Source organism: Triturus cristatus, chromosome 3_1, assembly GCF_964204655.1.
Source record: "Triturus cristatus chromosome 3_1, aTriCri1.1, whole genome shotgun sequence".
In the NCBI taxonomy this organism is placed as follows: Eukaryota; Metazoa; Chordata; class Amphibia; order Caudata; family Salamandridae; genus Triturus; species Triturus cristatus.
The window spans coordinates 451,144,901-451,167,569 of record NC_140583.1 but is presented as its reverse complement, the minus strand read 5'-3'; the positions used below and the strand labels follow the sequence as shown (position 1 = coordinate 451,167,569).

At 43.2% G+C, this 22,669-nt stretch overlaps 1 protein-coding gene across 1 annotated transcript in view; it reads right to left on the bottom strand.

Annotated features, from left to right (window-relative positions):
• The window catches only part of HDC (histidine decarboxylase), a 211,196-nt gene that overhangs the window by 29,305 nt on the left and 159,222 nt on the right, over positions 1–22,669 (bottom strand). Inside the window, exon 7 of the mRNA XM_085644258.1 lies at positions 4,222–4,288. Coding sequence (XP_085500384.1) covers positions 4,222–4,288 — 67 coding nt within the window. The remainder of the gene's footprint in view (positions 1–4,221; positions 4,289–22,669) is intronic.

Genomic DNA, 22,669 nt, shown 5'->3' with positions numbered 1-22,669 from the left:
CTTTAGGTTAGTGTGGGACCAATCCATCCTTAAAGATCTATTGGCTTTAGCAAATGCGTTTCACAATAAATAAGTCAGATCTACTGCCTTTGTCATAACCTTTTGTAAGAAACAGAGCAGAACAACAGTATCTAACTTCAGTTTCTCAGTGAACCAATCAAGCTTTTATCATAAGTTGCTTAAGCCTACCGTGGTGTGCATAAATTCTGTTGACAAAACAATACTCATCCCCTCTCAAAATGGCCTAACAAGGATTATCACATTACAAATCATTAACCTCAAGGGTTGTCAGAGGCGGTGACTAACACCAAAATGTGCTTGCTACTATAGTCTGTTGGATTCCATCTAGCAAAATACCGCTCTATAGTATTTAACACTGTATAACAAAAAACGTGTCTGTGGCAGGGATTGGGTAGCGAGACATGGATCTAAATCTCCAAGATGGCAGCTGGGAAACAGAACAAAGAGAGAGATATTGACCGGACTGGAAAGGAGACAGTCCAGTCACAGTTCCACCATATGAAACCAGCTACCGTAGAAAAAGAGAAGCTGTGTTGTCCATTCCATAGTCCTGGAGGAGGCATGTGGCCACAGGCATGAGACACAATCATTATTACTAAATTGGCATAATTGGTGGCACTAAACAGATAAATGATCACTGATTGACACTATCATGAAAAATGATCAAAGAGTCAGTAAGGGCTGAGGTCCTGGCTTAACATGCTTACAAGGATGGTGGTGGTGGGATATTAGAGAGCTAAGGCAAGTGGATGTAGTAAACCAGGCATTTTCTGTCTCTTACTCATTGGGGAGAACAAAAAGCGATCTTTCCAGGAAGAGCAGAGATAAAAAAGCAGAAAATGGGTTTTCCCAGACCTAGAACCGATGTGGAGAAAAGAATAGGGGACTCTAAATAACATTTGCACATCATCACTGCTGTCCAGAAGAATTTCTTTATTTTACCTAAACAAAATAGACTGTCTCCATTACTGACTACAGATCACGTCATAACACCCTTAATGATATGTTGGCTTCAACAAATACTTATCACAATGAGTTGGCCAGGCCTGTTGTCTTTGTCGTAACTTTTCATGATAAACAGATTAAATTTATGGCATGTAGCACAAGTTTTCCTAATGGATTAACTCAGGCCTATAGACGCCTCTATTATTGGCTTGAAACCATAAACAACTCTGGCCCACTGAATTGAGAATAACCTCTGCTGCGGAGACACTATTTAGCATTCAGTTATTAAATTACAAATATATTTAATCATAATTCACAAAACAAAATATGATGCTTTTTAAGAGAGTTTAAAATAGATTATCACTGTGCAAGTCTTATACCCCAGCATTTGTCATTGAGGATGCTAAAACCAAATCATTTGCCAACAATAGTGATCTGTGGGATTCCACTTTCCTGTTTACAGCCCTTACTACAGTATGATAATCATAAATTCTTAAAGGTCGATTGGCTTTAACACATGGTTATCTCAATAAATAATCCAGGCCTACTGCCTTTGCCATAACTTTCCTAATAAACAGATCAGACCTGAGGCATCAGACATGTTTTTCCAGTGACCCAATGAAGCATGTAGCCTTTATATTTGGTTTGTTACCACAGCCAACTCAGGCCTACTGTATTGTGCATAAACTTTCCCAGAAGGCAGCCATCTCAGGTGTACGGTCATAACTTTATAGGCATATACAAACTAAAAGTTGGCAAAATACAACCCACTTAATTGGACCTAACAAGGAGTATAGTGGAAACCGTCTACCCCTGGGTCCGTCAGATTGGGTAACCAACACAAACACACTTGCATATTATGGTAATCTGTGACATTCAATTTAGTAATGTCTCTCTCTATAAAGATTTTAACACAGTATAATACCAAGCCATCATTAAATGCTTATTGGGTTTAACCTATGCATTTCCAATAAATGTGCCAGGATTACTTCCTTTGTAGTAACTATAATTAATAAACAAATTCTGTACTCAATTAAATCCTAATGTGGGCAGAGTCAAAGTAGTGTGTAGTGCTTTTGAATGTCCTTTCTCAGTTGATCACATCAGATCTGGCGACAGCTGCACTGTCAAGCCAGATCTAAAAACTATTCATGGGTCTTCTTAATTTGATAGCAAGGATCCCTAGGAGCAGTAATTGCTCTCCAAACCTGCCAATGATTGGTACATCCTGCAGCCTCCTGCTTTCTCGAGGCCATTGAAACCAACAATACGGCCACTTCCTCCTTTTGTAGTTTTGCCATCACTTATAGAGCACCACAGTAATAAGTACATTATTGATTCTTTTTTCCCTCTGTGCATCAATTTCCTAGATCAATCTTGTTAAGAAATTCCTTTGGGGGCAGGTTTTATGCACATGTGTCAAATAGAGCCAAAGTTAAAGGCACTCCAAAAACACTCTCCTCCAATGGAAAATAAATTCAGCCATACCCACATAGTCAATGGTAATCACTGTTTATCCAACAAATAATGCTCCTTCAGGAGTCTATGAGAGTTTAAGGGCTTTTATCCTAAGTATTGCAAAAGCATAAAAAAACATTGTGGTGTTTGGGAGTACACCGCCAAGTCGGTGGTAACCTGACTGCCGCATTACGAGTTTACCTCCGGCTGCGTTGTGGCAACGGTGGTCTTTCTGCGGCGGTATGCTTCGGCTCACACAGTGAGCCTGAAGACAAAGCTGCTGCACTGCTGAGCCTGCACTGTCATGCACACACTGTTGCCATACCCCATGTCGTGCATGGCACACAGTGCTTACACAACAGTGCAGGCATGGGGGGGCACAACAAATGCCCCCAGCTACACTTTACGATGGGTTAAAACACCAGTGGGCCCTGTTTGGGGCCCCTTCCCTGCCTTTCTGACAACCTTTACATGGGGGGGCTCCCACCATGAAAAGGTCGTAGGGAATGCAACTCATAATTCAAGTGGCGGTGCCTGCACCTCTGCCATACCCCGCTGCTTTCATGACTGCTGCCGCTGTGTATCCACGATCCTGTCGGTGGCAGTGGTCTTGCGGTGGGCTTGAGGCGGTGCGACAGCCCTACTCATGATAGGGCGGTTGGTCCGACAAGTAGGCTGTGGTCGGACTGGCACTGGGGGTACATAATTGGACCCAAAGTATGCTCATGAACAGGACGCTGCAATTGATCAAGTTGGGAGCTGTAGCTCCTGTTTCTAGAACTTTAAGGGCCCGATCACAAGTTTCGGCGGTGTGGGTTATAACTATAAAGTGGTCTTGCGAGCGGGCGGAGTGGCAGTCCGATGGGTGGTGCCTCCTATAAAAACAGCGGCGACTTTGAAAAAAGCACCACACTGGGAATGTCTCATAAGGTTTCTTCACGGCTTGGACTTGAAAGTCCATGCCATGCAGGAACTGTTGTGCATGCACACAGTGGGACACATGTTATGCCCCTCTCCGTTTACATCCACAAGCGTAGGAGGCACAGGGAGCCCTGTCGAGCCCCCTTTGTTTCCTCTCCTCCAAGGTGTACATACAGGTGGAACCTCCATGACACCGCCGGCAGAGAGGAAACTTGTAATATGCTTGGCTGGACTGCGGCAGACCCGTCAAACATATTGTGGGCTCCTGAACGCCACTTCCTGGCAACGGCAGCAGTCGCAGGGCGGTCTGACCACCCTACTCGTAATGGGGCAGTCAGACCGCCACGCCCATGTGAGTCTGGCGGTCCTCGTACTGCCAGACTCATAATTAGGTCCTAAGTCTCTTAGAGTTCAAGGTCATGGGCAAAGGTTGAGATTCTAAAGTTTAAATATTGCCCAGTGTATTGTTCATAACATCTCCTATCTAAAGGGCAGTCCCCCTTTCTCAAGAAATAAAATCCAAAGAAGCAATGGCTCAAACTCAGAGGAGACACCGCAAGCAATTTCGGATGGAGACAGGGATGATGGACCTTCAATAAATACTGAAATTCATCTTTAAATGGATAATATTATTAAAAATGTTCAAATGAATACACAAAATTAGACTCAGTTGAAATGCTTCTTTATGAATTCCTATTCAGGAGTTAGAAGAAATATTTTAGAGAACTACATTGTAAAATAAATTGTATAGCATTTCATCTATCCAAGGTTGATAAAATCACTAATAGACCTATTGCTATAGTGTTTGTTTATGTGCGTAGTGAAGATAACACTATATAAAAATGCATTATTATTTTTTTTGTTTGTTATACTTACAAATTGGTCCCAGTTCAATGAGACAGTCAAAGGCACAGACCCCAGTGGTACCCAAAGTTGCACAAACCTACAAACAATAAAATATTTACATGAATGACACTAACATTAAATCCACAATAGACATAGCACTCTTTTCTTTTTCCCAAAATAACTTTTCTTAAACAGCTTACATTTTTTCATTATAAAATTTGTGCTACATAAGTTAACACCAAAGAATTTTGAATTTCTGAAAATATCAAATTTTTAAACTGATCTAAACTTGAACAACTATTCAAATTGACATTGCTGCTATAAAATGCCTATTATATAATCCATGTACATTTTCAATGGCAAACACCACTTCTACAATTGCATATGAATCAGCATTTCGAGAATTTCTAAAAGTCGCTAAGAGAAATTTTCAGAACGCCGTACTGTGAAACACTTAAGACACAATTATATCAAGGTTAATTTACAAACATCTAGATGAGTAGAACGCCATTTAAGAATTCATGGAATTCTAAGGTGGTTACACTGAGAAATTTCTAACATTGGTATTTTTCTGTGATTGAGCAGCCATCCTCCTAACCTAGTGAACCTTAACTCTAATTCTGTTAAGGGATAAGCGAAATATGCGTTCTGTAAAACCCATTTTCTCCACAGGGAAAATTGTTTTCCTGTGGAAGAATTCCTCTAACAACCCCCTAAATTATGTAGATGTTTTCTTTTTATTCTCACCCAGGAAAAACACCTATGCCTGTCATTTACAGGAGTAATTTTCAGTGCACTTACAGGGTGGGAAATATCTTAGAAACCTTTTGAGATTAACCACAAAGTTACAAACATTTGAAGATTCAAAGACATTTGCATGGCCTACTCACCTTGCCCTTAACAGTACTTCCTTCTCTATATCCCTCCCCTAATAAAGACTTCTTTCACACTAACAAAGTGGAATTTTTCATCATGTGCAGTTGGAGTTTCCCATCTAAAAATCCATTAATCCTTATACCGTGTATCAGGATGTGGAATGTGTGAATGCATGTTCCACCTTTTGAATACCTGAGTACGTTTAAACCATGTTTGAGGAATTAAGTCTTTGGCAAGTACAAAGAATAGTAAACACTGTGCTGTAGAAGTGAAAAGACACTGCCTCAATGAAAATCTATACACCATACAACTCATGAATTTGACATGCTTTGGAATTAATTAAATTGTGGGAAGCTAATACCATACACCTCACTATGTGTAATGAGTATGCAAATATCACCCTCTGGATATGGTTAGATAGATCAGCTTGATGTTGCAGCTGAAAGATTCTTGCCCCACCCCACACTTATTTTAGCCCATATAAGCAAGTCATCTGATTTATGGCATTTCTTGCTACTTTACACCTCAGAATGGAGATTAACTATAGCCCTTTGATGGAGCAAATGTCTGACCCTTTTTAGGGTGGGTAGCACATGAGAACAGTTTGTGATTCAGGAACTTTCAAGGGTAAACCATACCTTGATCCAACCACTATTCACCCCCTATGTGGAAGTTCCTGCTGAGCATTTATGTGTTCCAAATATCTTTTTGTGCATTCTGGGAAGATATAAATGTAGCCATTTTCAGTCATTAGCATATATTTACAGCTAAAAATGTTTTTGGGGAAAGAGGCGCAATATCTTGAGTTCTGATGGTCAGGCGAGTTATGATCCTTTACATAGCATCATCCATCTTGAATTGGGTGGAGGCGATTATATTGTCCGGGCTTCCCAGAAAACACAAACAAGTAGTTGATAGACAACATGTAAAACAGTAAGGGGGTGATTATAAAGAGAGGCATTAACAAGGATAAAGTTACATTTTTCAGCTCATTTACTAACATTTCAGCTTGCACATCATCTAAACATTCATTCATTATACATGGCAAAAACAAAATTGTGTGGTCTTCACAAAAAAGTTGATGTATGCCTATTTACGTAGCAATCCTTGTGTAAATTCCACATTGTGTTTCTGAAACTTGCATTGGGTTAGAAAATGTCCAAAGCAATCTTCTAATTTCTTCTTCCATCTTATAAAAAATAATACTTCTATACATGTCACACCCTATTCAACACATCTTGTGATAACTGGATTGATTGACTCACTCCACTACACTTTTTATCCACATTTTGCTTGTTCTAGTTAGTGATGTGTACCTTTTCTACTAAAGTTAGCTAGAATATCTTGAGTGGCATTATATGAAGGTAAGTATTATCTTTAGTGGGTATATCGTTTTTGACCTTTATATAATATTATTGAATATTAAAATGAATAAAACTTAAATATTGTTGTATAAGATTATTGTTTTTAAGGGTTTTAAGACATTACTTTAAATATTTTTGCTACAGTTTACATGCCTTTTGGGTTGTTAAAAACTTTGGTGCTGTTTGATGAATCTTTACAAAACTTTCCCAAAAAGATTTATTTTTTGCCTAGATTGTGTATGGAAAGACTTTGGGTGATCCATCGGGGGTGAGGAGGGTACTGAAAATGCTCTTGGTCCAGAAAAGGTGTTTTTAGTGATTTGATGTAAATCCGTTCAGTAGTTTTTGTAGCAATTAATGAACAAATACTTTGTATATTTCAAATTGTGGAGGGTCTGCGAGACAACAGATCGCAAGCTGAGATCTGATAGGCTTTCACCACATCAACCAAGATGTGGCGGCAGCGGTTAGGACTTGGGACCCATTCCTGAGTCCTAAAACAAAGTAAAAACAAAGACATAAGAGGGATGGGTAGGGATAACCTTACCCACAGCAAGGGTGTTGTAAAGCCCCCGCTTTAGCAGCTACAGCGGGTTGGGGTTCTTAATGAGCCTTTTATGTCACATGAAAAGTTGGGTGAGTGAGTGTATGAGTGAATGGATGTGTGTAAGGCTGGATGTTTGTGTTAAAGGGTGGATGGATAAGTGAAAGTGTGGATGAATGGATGGATGATGAACATATGGATGGATGGATGGATGGATGGATGGACTGATGAAGGAGTGAAAGGATGGATGGATGGATGGATATGTAATGAAAAGAAGGATAGATGAGTGTGTGAAAATATGGATGGATGCGTGAAAGGGAAAATGGATGGATATTTGGGTCGGTGGATGATGGGTGGAAGGGTGGGTGGATGGATGGATGAGTGAAAGGATGGATGGCTGAGTGAAAGGATGAATGTAAAGATGAATGAGTGAAAGAATAGAAGAGTGAGTGAAAGGGTAGTGGGATGTTTGAAAGGATGGATGGATGAGTGAAAAGATGGAGTGATAAGTGAAAGTATCGATGGAAGGATGGATGACTGAACAAAAGGATGGGTGATTAAAAGGGAAAGGGAGAATGGATGGCTGGATAAAAGGGTGGATGGAGAATGAATGAAATGGTGAATAGATGGACGGACAACTAAAAGGTTGGATAGATGAATGAAAGGGTGGATGGATGAGTGAAAGGATCGATGGATGAGTGAAAGCATTGACGGATGGGGGAAAGAGAAGATGGATGGAGTGAAAGGGTGGATGGATGGAATGAAAGGATTGATATATGGGTGAGCAAAAGAATGGATGGATGTATAAGTGAAAAGATGGATGGAGGGATGGATGAGGGAAAGAATGGATGGGTTTGATGAATACGCTTGAAGAAGGATGGATAGATTTGGATATGGATGGGCAGATGGATGGATGGAGGAACAGATGGATGAAATACTGAAATAGGGATGAAAGAATGAATTGATGGCAGAATGTAAATGTGAAATGGTGGATATCAGTGGGTGCATGGAAGAATGACAGGATGAATGGATGGAAGAGACAAGAGCTATTCTAGAGAGGGTCAGGTTGACTTGCTATGCTTGTTTGGTTGCCATAAGAGCTGTGGTTAAAAGTAAGGCATATTTTAAGCTTCTGGTTACTCCCTTGCCCCCTAGGCATCCTGATGAGGTCCCAGAGAGACAAACACAGAGTACATAAACAGAGGATACAGTGCAAAATTTAAAAAAACACACAGGCTTCACTGCTTCTCTTAGTTTGCCCCACTGCGGTGGGCCAGGGCCCAGAGGGCATTGCACAATATTCTTTTGGGGAGGATGATGTGTGGCCTCACTCCACAAGCCTCTTTGAGGCCTTAGGAGACCCAATCCCCCAGGGTTGTTGTGTATCATAGGTGGAGGGGAGCAGGTGGCTCTCTCCCTGAAACTTATTAGACTCCAGGGACCCCACTCCCCGAGAGGGTGAAAGTCGCTAATAAGGGGTGGGGGTGGCAGTGCAGGCCCCTTCCATGAGACTCTTAAACCTCGGGAACCCCATCCCCAGGGCCAGCTCACAGACTGTGTCCTGAGGAACCCACCTCCAGGACATAGTAGTTTCACTGCCTGCATTAGTGCGGGCAAGGAAACATGCCTTTTCTCACCGGGCGGGAGCATTTTTAAACCTCCTGGCGGGTGGACCTACATGCCTTGCCTGCTTGCAGGAAAGCGGGCCAGGAAGGCATATCTGCTCTCACTTGGCAGGAGCTGAAAAAATGCTCCAATCAGGTGGGAGCAGACCTTTAATTCCATGCCAGCCCTCCTGCAGGCATGGAAACACACATTACTCCCGCCCGCCGGGAGAAGACGAAAATAGGCTGCTCCTGCCGGGCCCCATGGTTCCCCTTGCAGTCCCCAACTTGCGGTTTGGTGGGTGTCCTGGGTGATCACCGGGACACCCACCTAAAAGAAACACAGGCCCCCTGTGCTTTAAGTTAACTGCATCACCAGGGGATGAGTCCCAGAGGCCTAATAAGGATCAGGAAGGAGTGTTGCGTGGCCCACTTCCCCGTTTCTAAAGAATTTGACCTTTAGAGATGATGTACTCATGCCCTATTAAGGCTCAGGGAGTGTTGCACTTCCCTGATCCGGAACACCAAAAGTCTCGCTGGCGTGAAACGGTGATGCGGTGGGAAGTGTCCCGTTTCACGCCCGAACTACATTTCTCATGAGTCCTCCGGCCATAGTCGCGCGTGTGCAGTGATGACGCGCCTAACCAGAAGCCTCTTAATCCGAGCCTCGGCATCAGTGCATTGCTGCGAATTCTGGGGAAAGCAGACGTCGGAGAGGGAGTGAGTAACTCGGAGAGAAACCCTTGGTTCAAAGTCGCACGCTACAAGGGCGGTAATGGTGACGCAGTCACCAATCGTGAGCGTGTAAAATCTGTTGCACGTTAGAGCAAGTTCGGAGTTTTGAGCTCATATTGTGAACCATACACCCAGGTGTGGGACTCTGTAACCTCCGAAGTTTCTAGGGTGTGTACTTTCTGTTACATATTGATTAAGCTGACTACGTGACTCTTTAGTGGAAATACCACTTGTGACATATGCTGTGAGTAAACAGCCAACTTCGTGTTAGGCATGAGATGTTGATGCCGGTACAGATAATTCATTCTATGGCTGATATATATTCAAGAAGGCTTCATGTAGTTCTTTTGATTCTTTCTTCCTAGTAGGGAATTGTGGTGTGTGCCGTGTACTCAACCCCCCGTGATGCAAGTTCCTTCAACATTGTGGTGGGTAACGTGTGACGTGAGTGTAAGCGTGTGTGTGGTGCTTGCCCAGGGTGTGTTCAATACTGATGGAATGGTGTTTTCTTCGTTTTACATTTAAAGAGCCTTCCGCTGATAAGATATCTCCAACAAAGATTGTTTGCAAGATTGCAAGTTCTTTTTCTTTACAGGTAGTTAGAGCTGTCAATGTATGTTTGTACATCAGAGTATTTGATATTGGAGTTAGAACGTTCCTCTAATAGTGGTTTTTGTGTTGTAGATCTCCCTCCCCGCTGTCCCCATCCTCTCCTTCCCTCGCTTAATCATTCCTACCCTCTGCGCTGTTATAGCATCAGAGAGTGGAGCGATAGAGAGGTGGACCCATTTGAGCAACACGCCGATCCTGGGAGTTTGGAATAAAACCTTGACAGGGAGTGGGGCCGAGCACCCCACTCCCCTTGAATGTACATTTTGGGATCAGTTGATGGGATCCCAGGGCTCCTATTACCTCGGGGAGAAGGGCAGTGTGCCCCCCTCCCCTTATCATATATGCTTCGGCCCTGGGGATAGGGTTTCTGAGACAACTATTCGCATGGGGAGGGAAGAAATGCGCCCCCTCCCCTTAATTAGGAAAAAGGCCCTGGGAGATGGGATCCCTAGGGCCCAAAGTTGATTGGAGAGAAGGGGCCACATGCTCGCCTCCCTTTAAAAAAAAATAGTCTTGGGGGATGGGGTCCTCGTGGTCCAAAGTGACTTGGCGAGGGAAACTGTGCTAATGGTTTGGACACAGGGCCTGGTTGCAGTCCAGGCCCTGCTGCCAACCCCACACTGCGCCTGGCCAAAGGCCATGCCCGAAACCACTTAAATTCGCCCGTTATAGGTATCTCAAGAAACTATAACTTGTGCCCTAAGATAACAATAACTCACACCCTCACCATATACTGCTAATTACCTTACATATTACCTCACCCATGACGTCCTCTATGACATCATTGACAACGTTCTATCATAAAAGGGGAGAGATATAGGGCATTAGTGGGTTCAAGCCTGCCCTAAGTCACTAGTCAAAACACAAATACGACGTGACCCCAGTTTTTTAGCTCAGTGTGCTCTTTTAGCGAAACCTGAGGGAGAGATGCAATGACCTCTATGTTAGTGCTATCTACTTCTACCACTAGCTTCTGGGGCAATTCCAAGAATTGGACGAGGATGGCTCACTCACGAATGTCATGTTGCCACCTTGTTCCACCCTGGTGAGATAATACTACCAGGGCGGACTTGACCTCAGGCTGGGGCTCGCCTGAGGGAGTTCTTAGACATCTCTTGTCTGGATAGTAACGGGCATAAAACTTTTTACCAGTATACAGAGATGAATATCGGTCATTACACCTATATATACCTCCTGTAGTTACGCCCTTAGTAACATATCTGGGATGCCACTAGAATAAAGGATATCTTTGCGGTATATATATACATATATATATACTTATATATCCAACAAAAATTGCGCTGAGGCGAGAACATGCCAGCTTGCAGGGTGGCTTTCACCACAAATGTATTTAAACAACTTTCTCAGACCAGAGTAATTATTAGCATTCCTAACGCGTTTCAAAGCTTGGCAGCTTCTTCTTCAGAAGAAAGTCACAAAGGAGACAAAGAAACGCTGCCTGAAGCACTTAAACGCATGCGCTATTTATTACTCCCAGGTGGGCTCCGTGAAAGGCATGCTGGTGCTTGTAGTAATGATGAAAGGCATGTATTACCTCCATGGGTTCCATGGAATCTGTGACAAATAAAAGTCATTAAAAAACCCAAGTGGGCCTCCGGGCCGAGACAGCTGCTGATAACATCTTTCTGCCCTGCTGCCCCTTGAATCCGACGATATATATGTACATATACCACAAAGATATCCTTTATTCTAGTGGTATCCCAGATATGGTAAAAAGTTACAAGTTACTAACAGGAGGTATATATATATATACATACATATATATATATATATATAGAGAGATAGATAGATAGATAGATAGATAGATAGATAGATAGATAGATAGATAGATAGATAGATAGATAGATAGATAGATAGATAGATAGATAGATAGATAGATAGATAGATAGATAGATAGATAGATAGATAGATAGATAGATAGATAGATAGATAGATAGATAGATAGATAGATAGATAGATAGATAGATAGATAGATAGATAGATATGTGTTTGTGTGTGTGTGTGTGTGTGTGTGTCTCAAGGGTTGCATGTATACATTACAGGTTGGCTTGGATGATAAATCACCAATCAATAGCTGTAATACTGTGCCTGGAGTGGAAAAATACTTTTGGCATTTTACAGCTCTGCATGGATGACACTGTGCCACTCCTATGCTTAAAGACTTTGCTGTAGAAATGGGAAAAGACTTTGGGCCTAAATATGACTTTGGAGGTCCGATGGATACAAGCTGGGCGGTCGGACCACCATGGGACTGATACAACTGCCAGTGATCAAAGATCCCTGGCGGTGTTGCGGTGGTCTTGAGGCGAACCGCAATATGCTTGGTGGTGCTACTGCAGCACCACCAAGCACATTGCAAGTTTCTTCTCCGCCTGCAATGAAAACTGTGGCGGAAAGGAAACAAAGGGGGCCCTATAGGGCCCCATGTAGCCTATGGGCCATGGGGAGCATGCAGGGGGAGCATGTTGAGCCACCGTGTGTGCATGCACCCCGGTTCCTGCACGGCATGGAATGCACCTGTCCATGCCGTGCAGGAACTGCCTTTGAGGTGTCGTTTTCATAGGCACCGCCATGGGATGACCAAAGAACCGGCCACCAGAGACTAAAAAAAGTCATAATCTGGCAATGTCAGAACAGCTTTGTCGGTCTTGGAGCGGGAAGGCAGCATGGCAGCCCCGCTCCAAGATCGTCAAAGTCACCAAAGTCGTAATTAGGCCCTTTGTTCACTTTGCTCATCATGGATAGCACTGTGGTAATCCTATGCTTAGAAATTTTTCTATTAAAAAAGGAGATTTCAGGTCAGCAGATTCAGTGTCGCTTGTGTTGTAAGGTGCTCTATTCAGGAGCTGCTCTCCACCTAAACTTGGGAGTTACCCAGCGTTCTCTGTGTCTTTTTTGCATACATACATATCGTTTCCAACCCTTTCCATCAGGAAACAAAGTATTGCAGACTGCCAGAACCACCGTGGCTGGCCATTCTCCATTCACCAAAAGGTTGTGAACAATTCATGCTCATGGATGTTGGATCATTCGACTAATGCCAGCGGATAGATTCCCGTGCTGCAGCAACAAATGACGGACAGAATGCTGAATGAATCAAACATTGACCCCCAGTCAAGAGATCTGGGTTAAATCATTCTTTTGCTCACTATGCCATCCCAGTTTGGACCAAGCCATATGCAAATCAGTCTTGACCCTGTTCTTCATGGGAACAGTCCAGCCTAAACTGCCGAGCAGGGTCCTCCCTGGACCAGATACAAGCATCCTGGGAGGGATTTCGGGGTAACACCCCTCATCAGCCAAGTTAGCTTGAATCCAGTGGCACCAATAGATTCCCAGCCCAGCAGCTGTGACGAGAGGCACATATGTGAAGCAACACAGCACCTTGGTGGAATAGGGGCAGCCCAAGTTGGGTTGAATGGAGTGTCAGGACTGCATCAATGTGGCCATTTGTGTGGCCAAAAGAGACTGTTTATCTGGTTGTCTTATGCCAATTCAGAGGTGTAATGGTGTATTGGGCATTGTGCTGTGTATTGGATATTAAGTGAAAATATCAGGCACTGCCATCTGTGGACTTAAATAAAGAAATGCCACACTAGTATGGCGGTCAAACAAACAGACTATCTGGCAAGATAGCTGCAGCCCACGTTCATTGGCCACTTATTCCACCAATGGAAGTGATCTTTGTGACTTCTAAATCACGGTAAATTGTGTATCGACTTCATTTTAAAATGACCAGCATTGAGAAAGTCATTGTGCCGAAACGCGCGTGTTGTTATTAAACAACGTAAAACTACCCTGTGAGTGCTCCGTGCTGTTTTCTGATAAGTAAATATATATATATATTACAACGCCCTCTACTTATGGAAAAGTATTGAGCCGCACTCCTACAGTGAGTTTAAATTGTTCCTTTATTTCTGCGTAGGCTAATTCCTTCCGACGCATTTCGGACAACCTTTGACCTTCTTCCTGGGTGAGCCTTTAAGCATCAAATACCACACCAAACAATTGCTTGCATTTGAAAGTTTTTGACCTCTAGTGGCCGCCCTTATGGGACATCCTTTTCTGAGGCATGCTGGAACTTGTGGTGTGATAACAATTCAATCCCTCTGGTGGGTGATGCTTCTGATGTATTAAAATAAAGTCAATTGCTGCTCACCGCTGCTCCCTCGCATCCCTATTATCGAGGTTGCTGGATACCATACCAGAGTCAGTCTCTGGTAGCGCGCTGCTGAACCATTGATGTTTTCACTGACTCCAAAGACGGTTCAGATTATATATATTTTCATATATATGTACACAAAGCAACATAACACACACACATATATGTATATTTATAGATAGATATGTTTTTCTTTGTCTAATTCATCTATGTGAATTTGTTAAATAGTGCATTTTTATTCGGTATTGTAGAAAATTAGGGGTTTTAGGTGAGTAGAGTATCAAATTCAATTATTTTGTTTTATCTTTCTTATTATGAAATTTACATTTAATGTAGTTGGTTATAAATAAATTAATGTTATTTCTTTTTGGGTTGGTGGTTATTTTGGGGTAATGGATGGTTAATTTGTTACATTCTATTTTAATTTTTTTTAATAATGTTGCAAATTTACTATATTTAAATAATGTGAATGCAGACATGTTATTTATAGTTTGTATTTTATTTTAGAGATGTACTGTATGTTTGTGTACATAAATACATTTATTTCTTAATGCAAATATATTTTGATAGAATAATTATATTATTAATTTATCTTAATTCTATATTTAACAAAAATATATTTTATACAAGCATTTGTAAATTTTTTAAGTTTAAAATGATATTTAATTAAATGCATGTAGTATTTTAAATATACATTGCCTTTTCCAATGTCTACATTTAGTTTTTGGGTATTTTTGCTATTTTAATGGTAATTTCAAAAGTCTATATTATTGTTATCTATTTATTGGTGACAGATATTTTTAAACGTTTGATATTTTTATGTAATGATATTTTGGTTATTTTAATTATAAATATAGGGATGTCTATATTATATTATGGGTGTTAATATTTTGGGTTCAATACTTATATATGTCGAATTGTTGTATCAATATCCATTTAGGTGTAAATTAGGGGTTCCAAAACCATTTTAGAACCTTTACAATTGCTCGATAGTCTACTACTTTTGAAGCATTTAGAAAATGTGGCTGTTAAGTCCTTGAAAACTTTTATGGTGATCTCCTTTTCTTTGCTGCCCCCCTTTAAACTATCTCTACATATGCCTTACTAGCAGGCTACTGATGTGGACGTTAGCCAATCCTTCTATCAAATTCACTCCCATAATCTCATAAACTCCAAAAGTAGAGCTTGAAGCTTTATAAGATTATGCATGTGTCACTTGAACATGTGTTTGAGTGTATTTCATGTGGGTTGCAAATGTGCACATTGTATCTTTTATCAGGCATAATTCAGCCTTATGCCTGGAATAATCTTTGTGAATTACATTTTAATGCCCGTTGCTTTACATAAACCATTTGCACTCAGAAGTAATTATGAAATGTACTCTTCACAATAATTTAGACTTGCACAATTACTCTCAAGTCTCCTTCCCATGACGTTTTTAGCTACCACATATACCTGCGACTAAACCCATGAACATAATTTTCTTCATCAAGTCAAGCAGGACAAGCAGGACATGCCAAACAATGTTTACTACCAGCTCCTGCCGACGGAACTTTGTGTGCATCCAGAGTACAATCATAATGTTACTCAATGCACCACACATCAGTCACAAGTTTCCTGTGTCTGCTCTGTTCTGCTCCCATTCTGGAACTTTGCCTTACTAATTAATTTGTTTTTAAATTTGTTATTTGATTTTTCACAAGTAATGCAAAAATACAAAAACAACACCGCATAGAGGGAGGGGCTTTGTCAATCCAATACATGGTACATCAGAACATGCAAGTAGAACTATGTGCAAGAATGGGATGATGGGATGCTGGGAAGTTGTCAGTGTACAAATCTCTCGGAATCCAGCAGACAGGAGGCAATACAGGAGATTCAAAGAGTAGAGCCCATAGAGCAGGCAGTGAGCGTAAGAGCTAAAATGTTCAACTTGAGTCGTCGGCCTCTAAGGTGAGGAGATAGTCTTGCAGAGGTTGCCAAACATCCTCAGGCCAAGAGGTGAGGGGCTGTATTTGTCCAAAATCTTCACTAATTTTGTTGCAATACGACATGGACTTGAGCCTGGCAGAGTTTGTGGGGATATGATTACTGTCCCATTATAGAGCCAGTTCCCGATTAGTGAATAATAATGCCACAGATGTAAATCTGCGTGCAGCTTTGGGGATGTCATAGGCATACCCCAGTAGTGCCATCGCAGATGCAAGCAAAATTGTGGAGTCTATCATTGTGGATATGAGAGCGAAAATAGTGGTCCACTAATGACCTATGAGAGTGCATTACCAGGTTAAATGTGCAACTCAGTAATTAATTATATACTCATTTAGACATTTCCTTGAACATTTCTCTACTGGCATTGACTATATTGGACCTCTTTAATAGCATTTTATTAGAGGACTCTAACCTAAGCCATATTGAACAGTTAAGCCTATTTTATCCTGGTAAGGGTATTATTGATTGTTTTATCCTCAAATTATTTAAGTAAGCACATCCTCATTATTTGAGGGAATTTCTTGATATTTGTGTGTTGTTACTTGCACACTATCCATTTCCTCTGTCAGAGAAAATCTTTGAGCTTCAATGTTGAGCTTCAATGAGCTGCAATACAATGAGCCAAAGGTATCTCAGAAAAACCCTGGTTCACCTCTGTGAATAACTGAGGCTAGGTCCCGTGGGAGTTCCTGTAAAACTAATTATCTTTAACTCCCCTCTTCCATGTACCATTCTATACCAATAGAGCCCTTTGTGTTCAACCAGACATCATTTCCATAAAAAAGGCATCCACTTTGCTTTAGTCTTACATCTGTGTTCACTTTCTCTGTGTACAGAACTTCCTAGGAGGGATCTTTTCAGGGGAGGCTTTTTTTTTAATTTCAAATCATTTTTATAAAATTTTCAAAAAATAAATAAATAATGATAAACACAATGATAAGATGATAAACATTGGCAACATGATAGAGAACATACAAATCATAAGAAATACAAAGTAAATAGTAAACATCAAAACAACATATTTTCACTACATGTACTTTCTAATGGCTTTAATGTAATGGCCCTTGACATTGCATGCCGAGTTGTGGCCTTATGGCATCGGCTACATTAGGTGAGTCATGGACATCCCCTGGCAGTGAACGGCAGTGTGCCTCATCTGAGTGTGCTTTCATCGATGTGAGCAGTGCCTGACCTCGAAATTGTGAGAACTACACATCTGACACCAATGTGGAACTGTATTTGTGCGCCAAAGCACAACATGGTGAATGGCAGGAGCTCATGGCCATTGCAAAATGACATTTTGGAGTCTGTTTCTGTGTTGTGCCCTTATGGTGACTCGATATGTGACTGTGATAACATGTTGAGATGTACATCTTTTTCACTTACAGGGTCTAGGTATGCTCACAGGGATCTGTATGTCAGGTTACACGGAGGCACGGGCAAGCTATTTGGCTGTGTGGACATCACGTGGGTCATTAAGGCCAAGTGTGCATGTTACCATGCATGATTTGATTTTTGATTTAAGGTTGCACATGCAGACTGCTCAGGGTGGTGTGCAACATGGGGGTATAATCATCTTGTTTTGTGCTTTGCTTGCATATGATGTTCGTGTGTATGGCACTAAACAGAGCCTACGTCTCTGTCTCTTGCAGCATCTACAGAGGGCACAGAAGGACAGGGGACGGACACCAGTGGTGAGCCATCTTGCTCGACTGCTATACATAATCTCACTGACACTGATGTGACAAGCGCCTCGGAGGGGGACAGGAGTGCCCTTGAGGAATCAAGCCCAGAAACACCAACCTCAACGTCATCTGACGCCAGCGGTGACTCCTCAATGTTGGCGAGCACAGGGAGTGATAAATCTGCCTCCTCTTCCACCACACATCATCCAGTGCCCTCCCTCCCAGCTACTTCCACTAGTGCTGCACATGCTCGCAACAGTGAAATGGGAAGAGTGTCCTTCCCCCCCAGGCCCCACTGCCCCTGCCTCCCCTGCTGCCCTCAGTGTTGAGGCTGTAGACCTTTTGCGCCAGCTGTGTGTGGGTCAGACAACTCTCCATGACAAGAAGTTCATGGAGGGGATTCATTCTGACGTGGGTGGGCTGCACAGGACTGTCCAACCCTTTGTCCTCCACAGTGATGGCAGCCATTCAGCTGTCACAGGCTCAGAGTCCGGCTCCAGTCCCTTCGGCAACCCCCTGACAGTGGCTACATCTGACGAGAGTGAACACACACCACAGGCTCTAGGAACACCACACGCAGCACACAACAGCAGCACCCCAAGCGGCCCAGAGCGCAGACACCATCCCCCAAACAAACAAAAGTCACACAGGAGCGCAAAGGCAAAAGCCCTTCAGATGACACTCAGGGGCATCAAACAAAGAAACAGGCCTCAGTCTTACATGCCTCAAAATTAGCCCCATCCAAGGACACTCCTGTCCCAAAATTGGCTCCCAAAGACAAGCAAACAGTTGCCGTGCCTGCTTTGAAGCTGATACCTGCTAAGAGTCCGCAGAAAAAGCCCTCTAAGGCAGATTCACCCACAACCTCAACTCCCACCCACACCCTTGTGAAACTGGGACAGGAGGACACTGTGGGGGGTTCACCTGGTCAACAGGGGAAGGAGGGGAAAAGGCAAGTCCAGGCCAAGCGTACCGCCAGATCCAGCAGATCCCCAGAGGAAGAGCCACCACCTGCACCTGATGCACCTTTGGTGGAGAGTGTGCCTGTTGTGCCCGCCTCACTTCCCACTCCTACCATGACAATTATTCCCTATTGACTCCCCAAGAAGTGGAGAGGCAGCCCTCCACATTCTCCCTCACACACTGTGTCTCACTGAAGCATGTCTCCCCCTCCAAGTGCCACCACACTACCTGGTCCAAGCATCCCTCCAGCTCAGACAGCCACTGATGCCTCTTCCTTAGCTAGTCCTCTCACTCCCAGTTTCAGTCCTCCAACTGTGCCCGACAATCAGCCACCTCCCAGTTTGACTGACAGCCAAGTCTGAGGCAATGTCCCTCTCCCACACCTATCTCTCCCACAGTGGTGCCTGGACTGCCCATTGTTATCCCCCTAGCTGTGTTGCTGACCATGGCAGTATACGGTGTCACCCATTCCCTGTGCAGGTTCAAATGCACACATGTGCCTCCTTTGCACTATGGACTGGCCACTGGCCTTGCTGTTTGTAATTTGGATGCCCATTCCATGTGCAGGTTCTCATGCACACATGTCCCTCATTTCTTCTATGGACTGGCCACTGGCCTTGATGTTTGTAATTTGGAGGCCCATTCCCTGTGCATGTTCTCATGCACACATGTCCCTCGTTTGCACTATGGACTGGCCACTGGCCTTGCTGTTTGTAATTTGGATGCCCATTCCCTGTGCAGGTTCTCATGCACACATGTACCTCCTTTGAACTATGGACTGGTCACTGGCCTTGCTGTTTGTAATTTGCATGCCCATTCCCTGTGCAGGTTCCATGCACACATGTCCCTCCTTTGCACTATGGACTGGCCACTGGCCTTGCTGTTTGTAATTTGGATGCCCATTCCCTGTGCAGGTTCTCATTCACACATGTACCTCCTTTGAACTATGGACTGGCAAGTGGCCTTGCTCTTGTCAACTTTTGTGCTATTGCTGTGTATTATGTAATAAAGACCGTTACACCTGTTGTCTGCTTTGTCAGTGTCCTTGCTAAATAAAAGTTGTATGTATGGGTATGGTTTCATGTGACACATACTCTGTATGCCACTTTAACATTGCCAAGTGCTTGTTTTACTTTTTCAGAGTTTGCCAGAGGTGACAGGTACTTTAGTTCTTCTGGACTCTGAGGCCTGAGGGTGCAATGATGGTTGTTTGTAATGATCTACTGTTATCCCAATCATTCTATGGTCAGGTTTGCTAAATTGTACACATGTCATGTTCGGATGCAATACCAGCACAGAGGGGAATTCTATCCACAGGATTACATGAGAGCTGGCCAGGGTCCAACATATCTGTGTGATCTTTCTTAATGTGTGAACAGCAGTGTTGATGTGTGGTCATCTTGTGATGTCCTGTCTTCCTAGTCACATGGGTACATTTGTATGTGTGCACTTGAGTGGTCATGAAGTGTGAAGGGGTGACTTGGTCAGTAGTGCTGATGTGTGTGTGCCCCTGCAATGCCAACTGCACACATGCATGACCCAAAAGCTGAGTACCTGTTTGTTTCAATTGTCTGCCATGTGCTTCAGATTGTGGGCACATGTAGGAGTTGTAGGTTGGGCACTGTGCAGTGTGTTGGTGTGTCCTTGCACTCCTGGGGGACACCTACTTGTTGTAGCTGCCAGTTGTGAGCATGCAGAGTGTGTGACTACCAGGTCTGTGTTGTGTTTTGTTGATCAGCCATGTGTGTTGTTACTGCTTGTGCTCACTGTGCAGACCTGCTCAGCCACACTGACATTATTTGTGAGTTTTCTCATGCATTGCTGTCACTTGACCCATTTTTGGCTCCAGTATGGTATGTGGGATGTGGAGTCATACCATTCCATATCTGTGCTTCTGATGCCTACCAAATGTGAGTGACTCCTCTATGTGTGTGTGTACAGTACACTCCTGACCTGTCCACTACTGACGTACACACCACTTCAATCTCATGCCACCTACCCCTTGGGTTGCCAGTGTGTGAGCCTCCCCACCACTTCATTTGTTACACTATGCTTTGTGGTGCTGATCTGTGCACAGGACCAATGTGCCACTCAGGACAGTTTCCCAAATAGTTATGTGTGATTTGCTTGGACTGGTTTGCAGTCATGGTTGCTCATGTGCAGTGCAAATGTTTGTGCTGCACAGTCGTCTGGTCATGTTGTTTGCACCTGTGTGTCCCTGAGTTGTGCATCTGTGGGTGTTGGGTTAGCTGTATGTGTGTTTGCTGAGGGACTGCTACCCTTCCTGAGTGTGATGTTGTTTGTGTGCTTTGCTGATTTGTGTGGTGGGAGTACATGTTGTGACACTGAGATGTGTGTGCTACTGATTTGGTTGGTGCGCACACACTGCTTGGCCTGCATGCAGTGTTGTCAGTGTATGTTGCCTTGTACTTGCCAGGGGTGCATCCCCCTGATGTCCAGCTGAATTTGCAATGTGATGGATTGGCATGTGCATCTGTTGTATTTTTTTTGTGGATGTATGCAGTGTTTGGCCTGTGTTGGCTCTTTCTGCTGACAGATGCCCTGTGTGTGTGATGTTCTATTTGCATGACATTGTGTGTGAGTAGTTTGTGAATTGTGATACATTCTGATGTGTGTTGCAAGTGTAGTGTGCATTACGTGTGTGTCTGTCACATGCAGCAAGGTGTATTCTTGTTACTGGGCTTTTTTTGAGTGCACAATGGTGCAATGTCCTCCTATATTTGAGCTGTCACTTGTCAGGATTGTGCATGTGCATGCTTGTGGTACACTATGACACCATGTTGACTTGATGGGTGGTGTGATGTCTCTGAGTTAGCTTATTGTCCCATTGATCCCAGTTTGTGTTCATGATTGTTTTGAGATGATGCAATTCTTGTTTGTGTTGGGTATGGTGTCTGTGCATTGGTCCTGGGTGACAATGTTGTGTACTCCTGTTCTGTCTGGGGTTTCATTGCCTTTTCATTGTTTGGGTGGCCATTTGTGGGCTTGTTGGACTTTTGTGGATGTTGTTTGTGAGGTTTGTGTTTGGCTATTGTTTTGTGTCAGCATTGGTTCAGGCATCCCTGAGTGTGTGTGTGATGTTTGTGGATGCACCCCAGGGAGTGTGATTGGTTGTCAGTGAACTCACAGGACATAATTTGCACCATTCTGTGTGTTTAACACTGGTGTTGAGTGTTGCAGGTGTGAGGTGGGTAGAGGAGGGCTCAAGTAAGTTGAGACAGATGTGTGACTGATCACTGTTTGACTTCAGACACTTCCTATCATTCCTGTGCCTATGCATGGCTTGCCTTGATGTCTCCCTGAGTTGTTGCACGGAGGTCACTTTGGTTTAATTTCACTCACTGTGCCACCCATGTCTGATTTGATGGCCTGAGGGTGGTGTGATATGTTCCTTCTCTTGCATGTGATGTTCACATGCTTTGTGGCTTGCTCCATGGCTTTCCAGCACTGTCCACTTCACTTTTGGCTAGCACATTTATTGTCCTCCATTGCTGCTGACATCTGGTATGTGTATGTGGCTGTGCGTCAGTATGGGTTTGTCTGAGTGATTTGACAGGCAGTGCGGACAGTTCAGTGGATGTTCATATGCATTGTGAGTCTTCATTTTGTGATTAGACTCAGTTTGCTTGACATGCTTCTGCGCAGGGTGTTCCTCTTCACCCCCACCTTCTGAGACAGGCTCCCTGGTTGTTCAAAGTTTTATGAAAGGAGTAGAACTGAAGCTCCTTGTCTCCCTGGCCCATGGAGGTGGGAAAAGACCTAAAAAATGAGGTTGTAATCAATTTAATAATTATGAAGAACCTTGCACCTCTCACCTACCTCTTCACCACAGAGACATTTTAAGGAATGAGTAAAGTGGGCTATGGCCCAGGGCCCCAGCCTTTAAGAGGCCCCCCTTA